Below are 10,513 nucleotides of genomic sequence, written 5' to 3'. Positions count from 1 at the left end.
GACCCGGGTTCGAGCCCCACTCGGACCGAGTGCAAGGAGTGTCAGAGAGGACCCGGGAGAGAGGGGTATTACATAAAATAATATGATCAGATATACAGGTAATACAAAAACGAATACATTACCTCATCCGTGATCATGATTAGTTTATCCAATTGAGATACATTGCTATGGTGAAAATGCATTAAAAACGACATCTCCCATCGTCACCTGCTTCATAGCGTCATCAAGCTTCGCCTTTGTTATTGTTGGAAATGCGCCCTCTTGTGGTCAATTACAAAAATCACATATTGCAGCTTTAATGGCACGAAGAGGAAAGCTAGAAAACACCAAAGCATGTCAATTCAGCAAGGGGAAATAACTGGAGCCTAAGACATTCTTTAATGCGGCTCTGAAATGAATTCTATTATGATATATATAAAAAAAAAAAAAAAATTAAACGGTAAAATACATGATTCTCACCAAGTTTTGTTAAAACATGAATTCCCGAGGGGGCAGCTTATGAATGCAAAGTGCTTGCAATTAGCTATTTTACAACATTTAAAAATGGGTTTATGAATCTGCAATAATTCATACAATAACAGGCAAATTTTGGTCAAGTGTTTTGATTGAGCTATTTACTATCATAGGCTGCATACGAAAACTGATAAATGCTGCCTTCGGAGGTCGCATTCCAAGGTAGGAAGGCTTTAAGGCACGTCCGAAATCAATGTCCGCTTAATTTCCTGTCTCCTGAGATGACTTCATCTGGCCGGTTTTGAAGGCAGCATAGATGTATCCTTCGCTGCCTTTGATATTCCACAATCCCGTGCGTTCCATTCTGTGACCGTTAAGCAAAAAATACATAAATAAATAAAGATGGCGTCTGAAAGTTGTGGTCGGTGGTCAGTTTGTGTGTAAATGTATGTTTCTGAACAATGTTTTCCACTTATGTAATTTCTAGTGAGAAATTAATATTGCAGTAATGAAATATCCACTTAGTTATAACCAAAGCGCTGTATATTTTGATGTAGATCATTAAACCATTACTCCGCCTCAGAAGCCTGTCCGAAATCTGTTTCATGAGGTGTCTTTGGGAAAAAACAATGCCTGCAAAGTCATTGAATGATTAGACAGCAAGGCAGCAAGTCACCTGCATAAGTTTTCGGATGCAGCCATAGTGTTGTTTCTAAGCTGAAAAGCAGTTAATTGTGCTTCACTTATTACATCAGCTTTCTGCTCTGGTCATGAGATTCCAGATTCCATTCTAATGTGTGTTATTGTATAACTGGAGTTTTATTATCTTTGTCCACGATTTCCCAGACTCTACGGTAATGTCAGTGTCTACTTATCACTCAATGAACAGCGTTGCCGACATCACGTTCCCATTCTGATGACAGACTATTGATGCGATTACATGGGTACAAGTAATCAGTTTAACATGTTTACATGGCAGGATTTTAATTAATTCGGTTATAGAAGATTATCCTACCTCTCAACAGATTACCATTTCGGTTTAGGCATTTTTATTCTGACGGAGGTGTTTCTGTGGAGCATTTTCATTCACACTGGATGACATTCTAAGTTTCCAAAGCGTGCATGCTTCCCCTGCTGGACTCCCACCCTCCATTATGCAATCTATGCATATTACGTGTTCCTCATGCCGCAGCAAGGGGTCGTATGTATCACACGTTTGCTTAAAGGGGGGCTACAATGCTGTTTCATGGATTCAAAGTTGTTCAGTGTTAAAGAGATGGAATATCATGCTAAACATGGCCAATTCGGGTGAGTGGAGAAACCTTATTTCTAGGTGGAACAAGTTTCGGCAGTTTTCGATGATGGGTCTATGATGTAGACGATGGTGGAACTCCTTATGAGCATTTCTCTTGGGAAAGCACGCCCATGCACATCTCGACCAGAGGAGAGCGAGACCTCGCCCGTAAACACGCTTCATCAGGAAATCGTTGGCAGCGCTGCATAGGATTTGTTTGAGACTGTCTCCTAATAAGTGTGTTTTGGATGTAAGGGGAAAGTTTTCCACATTCAGCTTCTCAAAAAACCTAGCGTTAAATGGATCGTGGATGCAGTTGCTTTTCTGGGGCAGCAATGGAGTGTAGCAAGTGTTGTTTTCGTAATTTCAGTGATGAATGTTTTATAAACAAGACCAGGTTGACGCTGGATTTGTACATCGTTTGCTATTAAAACATGGTGGAAGACCCCAGTCAGGTAAGTACACCTGCATCAGATTCTGTCTTTTGTTGGAAATCAGCACATAAGTGAATAAATGTTATGGAAACAACACAAATCAGTATTATAGCTCCGCCCACAACATGCCTACAGGAGCTTGGTTTTTCCAGAGAGAATCGGAAGCTGTATTTTTGTTTTGCAGATATGACCAGGCTGGGGACCTTTGGAGATGGGGATTCGTACTGCTCTGTGGGTACTCTGGATTGGCATGAGATTTAAGCATTTTTAAGAAACATGCTTGTTGCACATCCCCAGTTGCTTAACTTGGGGTGACGCTTCCCCCTTTGTGATTTTTACAGCATGGTAGATACATAAAATTGGTAATACTGCGATCATATCAGACTGCTGCTGCTAGGGGCGTATGCTTCCCCCTTTACAATCACAGTTGCTTAAGCATTTTAAGAACATACTTGTTGCACATCCTCTATTGCTTAACTTTGTGTGACACTCCCACCCCCCACTTTAATGTGATTTTTCAGCATGTTATTATCATGACTTAAATTGAATGATATACAAACTGCCATCATATCAGCCAGCATGGCTGCATGGACAGGCGTGTGGAGTGTTGCCCAGAACATAACCATACCGCCAACACTAACTGTATGCAATTATAATTGTCATTTAAATATACTTGACGGAAGTGGTCCTGATTGAAATAAACTTATGTTTTTTTTTCACTCCATCTTTATTATCATCTAAAGTGAGAAACCCTGCAGTAATGTTAAAAATAGGGAGGATATTTTCATCAATTACAAAATAAGCTTTATTTATTAAAAACATTAAAAACTTCTTCTTTTTTACATTGTTTTTTTTAAATTCCTCTTCCATGTAAATTTCCATACATTTTAAATCATTCTTGTGAATTAAATGAATGAGAGTGTAAATATATCATATGTACATATCATTCAGTCTCATCCAGCAATCACCAGAAAGCGGATGCAAAGCATGGTTATAGATACTGTGCACATACACATGTATATTCATATTTAACATACAGAACATAACTACATGACACTTTTAACATAATCCCAGATTTATGAATTTGTAAATGTCTTACCAAACAATTAAAATGTTAATTATGCAACCTTGTGCTTTGGTCATCTGAACCACTTATTTAGACTTATTTTATTTATTTACTGAGTAGATTAGGCACACATATTGATAGTCTTGCAGTTTTAACAGGAAATCTATTATATTCATTTTTCTTCTGCTCCTTCTGCTCCCATTTTTTTTTTTTTTTTGATGCTCCTATTTGGTAATAGCCATGAAAAGAAATGCCCAAGACCCACTGAAACTACATGTTCAGCCTCCTCCACCACCTTGTTACTGTCTTTCTTTCTGTTTTCCTCATTTTTCATCTTTCCACTCTTTCTTTCATCCCTTATTGGTTTAACATCTGTTTCTTCCTCTGTTTTTCTCTGCACTTCCTCATCAACCTTACTTGTGTAGTACTTTCCTCCGTTCTCCATTACCATTCTGTCTATCTTCTCCAGCAGTTCAGTGACCTGTGATTTATTTTTTCTATCTGTGTTATAAAAAACATGATAACGACCTTTGCACTCACGAACTAGTTCTTCAATCTGTTTATTTTCTGTCAGAAATGTATTTATAGGTGAATCTATCTGATCTCCTCTAGTGAACAGAACAATGGTGTAATTAGCGGCTTTTTCTCCGAAATTCTCCTGAATCCATTTCACTGCTTTTTTCTCTTCATCTGTGAATCTCACATCCAGTCTGATGACCAGCAGAAATACATGAGGACCAGGAACAGACATCTGCACACAACGTACTACTTCTTCCTGCAGTTCTTTTTCACTGAGGGATGTATAAAACAGTCCTGGAGTGTCAATCACTAATAGTTTTCTACCTTCCACCATCTGCTCGTGTTGTACGCATTTCTTAGAAACTGATTTAAAAGAATCTTTTTGTTTAAACTTTATTTGCCCCAGGATGGTGTTCCCTGATGCACTTTTTCCTGCTCCAGTTTTCCCCATCATCACAATCCTGAGATCTGACTTGTCTGAAAAAGATAAAAGGACATATGTAAACACATGCAAAACAAAACTATATATCATGAGTGCACATACAGAACAGTTCAAGTATAGACACTTCTTATACTGTAATAATTTCATTATTAATAATGTAGCGCCCCCTAGGCCTATCTCCTGGTACTAAAGGACGTTCCTGGGTTCTTAACTTAATCCCAGTAAAATGTATGTAATATATAGAATCTTTGCTGACGACCTGTTTAACTGTCTGTTTGTGTAACTTTACATGTGCTTTGAATAACTAATCAACTTTTAAACCACAACCCTGTGTACTTACTTGTGTGTAACTGACTTAAACTATATTCACATGAAATATTATTTACATATTAAATCTATTACCCAATGATATCTTTCACTAAATAAATACTCAAGACTCAGTTATTAAAATATTAAATAAAAATAGGGTTTACTGAATAAATAAAATATTAAATTCACCAAAAGAATGAATTCTCACAATAAACAAAAAATAAAATAACAAATAAGACACAATATGTATCAATGAAAAAAAGTATTCAACAAATACTCACTTATTGAATAAAATTAAATCACCTCAAACCTCAAGTTTGAATTATCCTCAAAATGTAAAAGAAATCAAAATGTTACACGTACTTCAATAACCTCAAAATGTAGTAAGAGCTTAGAAACTTGTAGGCTACATTAGCCTGACTTTAGCTAACATACAACAGTAAGCTAAAATACAGTACATAACACATCAACATGAATCATACACGCGGGCCCACGCTCACACACACACTCTACACGTGATTCACCCACCCCAGTCCTAGCCGGCAAAAAAGCTAAAATATAACAATTAACCGTTGCAGGCCTGGAGCGTTGCTTGTGTTCGACGTGGCCAATAAACAAAATGACCCCTTCACTCCTTTTGGAGCAAGGAAAAAAAAACAATTAAAGATACCTTAATCCCAAATGAAGTTCGTCTGTCGAATTACCCCACCGTCACAGGCAGGCAGTCTCTCACACGCGATGTCCATGGACTGGAAATAGTGATGTGTCGTTCGTGAACGAATCGTTCTTTTTGAACGAATCTTTTAGGTGAACGAATCGTTCTCGTTCACGCTATCCACTGACTCATATTTCTCGTTCAGTGAAGTTTCTCCCTCTGCAGCAGCGCGGCACTATAAGCAGCGCATGCGCAGCTCGGTGAACCGGGTAGCAAGCATTTCATCCTGTCAAAGAATTACTCAACCTCGAGCCAATAGCCTTCGAGTATGAGATGTGACAGAGTATGTGATTTGTTCAATGTAGTGAACGAATACGCCCTTCAATGAACGAGTTTCATATGAGTCTGAACGAGATCTAAAGATCTTATCGTTCGTGAACGAAATGACTGAACTGGTACCCATGTCGTTTGTGAATGAGTTGAATGTGCTGATACATCTCGTTCGTGAATGAAATGACTGAACTGATACACACGTTGTTCGTGAACGAAATGAATGAGAGTAAACCAGGTTAGTCTGCCATTTAGCATGTCAATCTTGCAAAAATGCAAAGCGCAGTTATAGTTACTGTACTGTGCACATACGCTTGTTTTGATATTTAGCAATTCCACGTTTAATCCCCGATTTATGAATGTGAATATATAATATACAAACTGTCGGACCAAACAATAAAAATGCTAATAAGGCAAGAAAACCTTGTGCTTTGTTCATCTGAACAACTTAATTAGACTTTATATATTGAATGCGATTATACACACATTAATAAAGCCAGATCAGTTTTTGTAACAAGTGAATACGTTCGTTGATTTAAGACATAACATACACTCTATTTTGCCACCTGCTGGCTTATTTTGTTAATACGAAGAAATGGTCACTGAACGAATCAGTGAACGATTCTGAACGAATCATTTTGGTGAACGAACTGAAAATGAACGAATCACTAGAAAGAATCATAATTTCCACCACTAACTGGAAATCACTCACCCGACAGACTTCCTCTCGGCGGCGAAATGTTAGCTTTGGCAAAACGTCAATAACTACAAAGTGTTCGGTTTTCCAGTTCACAATTCAGTCCGAATGTGTACACAAACACAGCCAAAGTCCAACTGGCAACTATACAACGTTTGTCACGTTCTATTTTAATGTCCAAACACTAAAACACGGAGCGATTTCTCGAAGCAACTTCTGCTCAGCTATATCGTCTCTCTTCCTCTTTTTTCCCGGTTGTTCACCTTTCACCTCACGTCATTCCATGCATACCAAAAGTCATATATTATTTATTTATTTTTTTTTTACTACCAAACATCAAAATATTATGTTACATTACACATTTCACTTTACCAATGAAATTATTTAAACAAAACCCTTAAAATAAATTTAAACACATATTTAAAACAAACAATTGTATAACAAAAATACAACTCCCATAATCCCTTTCACTTACCCTAAATGAATAGAATGGAGATGAACTACAATAAATTTGTTTCTTGAGCTTACTTATAAATTCTAAATTTTGTATATCATTAAGATAATTTCTTTAGTTCTAATGTAGAATTATGAACCTTAATTAATCTAAATTATTTAGCACTTAGATGACTTAAATGTTTTTTTTTCAGCACTGGGCTACAATAATAATAATGATGATGATAGATAATCATGTAGAATATGTCCCTACTGAAGGTGATGTGGTCAAATTTTGTGTTTTTCCTTAGAATATCTTGGTGTTCATAATAGTATTCTGTTGAGTTCAGACATTATTTTTACAAGATAAATTAGTCCATTTAGTAATAGACCAAAAAAACAAAAAAAACTTCCATTTGTAGCTGAAGCTTGTAGCTGTCATTGTTCTACAAAATTCCTTGTTCTATTAATCAAGGATTTTTTTTCTTTTTTTTTTTTTTTACCAAAATTTGGTCCAATAAAAAACTAACTAAACCAAAAAAAAAACAACAACAATATTTTATTTTACGTTTTAATTTAAGAAAATTTTACAAAATATTACTAAAATATTTACTAAATATTTATCTTTAACTTATTCACCATTCATCATCTGTAATACCATTGTGTAACCACTACAAGGCTGTTTAGCTCTATATATAAATACTGTATATAAACATGGCTGTGTGTTCTCTTGTGGGAGGGAACATTGGATTCGGTTCCCACATAATTAGTATTTAGCTACTTGAATTTGGATATATATTTAGATATTAATAAAAAAACATTTGAAAAAAAATTGCTAATCATGCTAATCATGCTAAAATCATGCTAACAACATGCTAGTCGCATTATAATCATAATAGAAACATGCTAGCAACATGCTAGCAACTTGCTAGCAACATGCTAATCATGCTAGAGACATGTTAGCGACATGCTAGCAACATGCTAATCATGCTAAAATCACGTTAGCAACATGCTAGTCGCATGCTAATCATGCTCTAAGCATTCTATCAACATGCTAATCATGCTAGTCGAATGCTAATCATGCTAGAAACATAATAGCAACATGTTAATCATGCTAAAATCATGCTAGGAACAATGCTAGTCACATGATAGTCATGTTAGAAACATGCTAGCAACATGCTATTAATGCTAGAGACAAATGCTTGCAACATTCTAATCATACTAGAAGCATGCTAGCAACATGCTAGTCGCATGCTAATCATGCTAGAAACATGCTAGCAACATGTTAATCAAGCTAAAATCATGCTAACAAAATGCTAGTCGTATGCTAGTCATGCTAGAAACATGCTAATCATGTTAACAACATGCTAGCGACATGCTACTAACTTGCTAATCATGTTAGCGACATGGCTAGTCACTTGCTAATTATGTTAGTGACATGCTACCAACATGCTAATCATGCTAAAAACATGTTAATCATGCTAGCAACTTGTTAGTCGCGTACTAATCATGTTAGAAACATGCTAGAGAAATGCTAGTAACTTCATAATCATGCTAGCGACGTGGCTAGTCACTTGCTAATAATGCTAGCAACATGCTAGATACCTTGCTAATCATGCTAAGTACATGTAGTCACTTGCTAATCATGCTAGCAACATGCTAGCAACTTTGCTAATCATGCTAATGACATGGTAGTCACTTGCTTGTAATGCTAGCAATATGTTAATCACTGTCTTTTTTAAACTTCTTAAACTTTTTTTCTTGACAAACTTTTTTATCTTGTTCTTATTATTAGGGCTCAAGCCCGAAGGAGCGCAGAACCCTATTGATTTTCTAAGGATTATTCTTATTATTAGGGCTCAATCCCGAAGGGGCGCAGAGCCCTATTGATTTTCTAAGGATTATTCTTATTAGGGCTCAAGCCTGGAGGGCGAGAGCCCTATTGTTCTCATTAGGATTATTTGTTATTATTATTATTGTTGTTATTATTATTATTTATTCCTCTAAATTTTTTGGAACCTGCGGCCAATACGGCCGGGCAAAGACTGATACATGGGCGTGGCACAGGGGCCCTACAGTGCCCCCTGTAGTACTGAGGGCCATATATCATGCATAGTTGCACGTATACATATGAAACTCTGTACACATATAGATCTCATCAAACCAAACAACTTCACCCAACAGGATGTTGGCTATTTAGGGCTATGTAAAAAGCGCATGCTCTGGAATTTGATATACTCCTCTGAGGAACTCCATCCATTCGCCACCAAACTCAGTGAACATGATCTCAAGACATCGGAGATGCTAAATTGCGAAGACATATTTGATATCTTGAATGGTTTGCCGTGGCGAGGAGTTGAAATTAGGGCAAAAAATGAGAAACACGAAATGCCTAATAACATCCACATACATTGCCTGAGTTTGATCAAATTTCATCGGTTTGTTCCTTGTATGATTCCGATCGTATATATGTGACTATTAGGAGTCAATGTTATAGCGCCACCAACTGGCAGCAGCAAGTGTGTCATTTTCAAAATGCTTTGAATTCAGCATCTTATTTTTACTCGATTTGCTTCAGACTTCATCAGAATAGTGACAAAACACGGCCGATGTAAATCTATTGTAGGTATATTGATATCTAATATAGTGTTGCCATGGCAATGTGTCAAACTTGAATATTCTGTTATGGTGATTTTGAGGCAGATTACAAGCTCAGATTTACATGTTAGTCAGAACAAATAAGTATTAGTGACAGCTAGACAATGGCAAAAGCTTTTAAAAGGGTGTGAAGGAGGCACTCTATAGCGCCACCTTTTGTCAAAAGTGGGGGGTTAGTTTTAGCTACAGACACCAAACTTAGTACATATATTGGTCTTATCAAGACGGACAACTTTCAAATTTACAGTCATCAGCTACAACCAACAGGAAGTTTGCTATTTTGACTTGAATATGGATTTTTGTCTCTGATTATTACCTAGTCAGGGCTCATTAATAATTTATTTCTGGTCAGTGATACGTGAGAAAGACGAGAGATGAATCAGCGCTCTGGGCACGAGCGTGTGGCTACTCAAACTCTCAAAAAACGAATTTATTCTTGTTTTATAGCTTTTAAAAATAAAATATTATGGCGATATCACACAATCCTCCAATTAGAACACATCAAGAGCTAAATTCAGATGTTTTTTAACTGTTTGTGTGAAAATTAAATATTTGCGGCTGCCTATCTGAAATCACCACCTCCGATCAGCGCGTGCAGAGTCACAAGCTCAAAACAAACAAATTTATTCTGGTTTAATAGCTTTTTAAAATAAAATATTCCCAAGAATGCACACAATTCACCCATTATAACACAACAAGAGTGTGAAAGACTATTTGAAAGCGCGACTGGCAGAATAACATTGATCTCTCGAGCTGCAGGACACTGATTCTGCCTTTCGTCATACGAACACATCACGAACAATGATTTCTTCAAAATACATAATAGCTTGGAGAATATAAACGAAAACATTTTGAATAATAATATGAACAAGAATGAATCTATATTTAATTAAATCGATGCCATTTTATTTTACATCTGATGTGTCCATTTCTGCATCTAAACGCCTAAAAACCTAAAAAAATTTTATATTATACTATTGTTAGCAATTTCTTTATCGTCCAATTTGTGTACACACTTTTTTCATAATCAACTTGTTTGTTAGATTATAGACAGTTACAGTGGTCTGTAATAAATATTAACAGGTTTTATTCAAGCTGTTTAGAATTATTGAAGTAGGCTAATTTTTTTTTAAATGTAAATCCACAAAAAATGAAAATAACTATTATTAGAAAAACTATAACTGTTGTACTTTTTATGCATTTTGTATAATTTCATAGTTTATT

General features: G+C 36.1%; 1 protein-coding gene across 1 annotated transcript; it reads right to left on the bottom strand.

Moving 5' to 3' along the window:
- Positions 1-3,020: 3,020 nt before the first annotated feature.
- Positions 3,021-4,666, bottom strand: LOC113093582 (GTPase IMAP family member 4-like). Its single transcript, XM_026259277.1, has one exon. The coding sequence runs from the start codon at positions 4,353-4,355 to the stop codon at positions 3,420-3,422; it is 936 nt and encodes a 311-aa protein (XP_026115062.1). The 5' UTR covers positions 4,356-4,666; the 3' UTR covers positions 3,021-3,419.
- Positions 4,667-10,513: the final 5,847 nt, after the last annotated feature.

Source organism: Carassius auratus, unplaced genomic scaffold, assembly GCF_003368295.1.
Source record: "Carassius auratus strain Wakin unplaced genomic scaffold, ASM336829v1 scaf_tig00215090, whole genome shotgun sequence".
NCBI classification, from domain to species: Eukaryota; Metazoa; Chordata; class Actinopteri; order Cypriniformes; family Cyprinidae; genus Carassius; species Carassius auratus.
The sequence above is the reverse complement of the archived record's forward strand: the minus strand, read 5'-3'. Positions and strand labels throughout refer to the sequence as shown.

Bases quoted from the DNA above. Each gene is read 5' to 3' on its own strand.
- LOC113093582 (XM_026259277.1), bottom strand. From the start codon at position 4,355: ATGAAATTATTACAGTATAAGAAGTGTCTATACTTGAACTGTTCTGTA.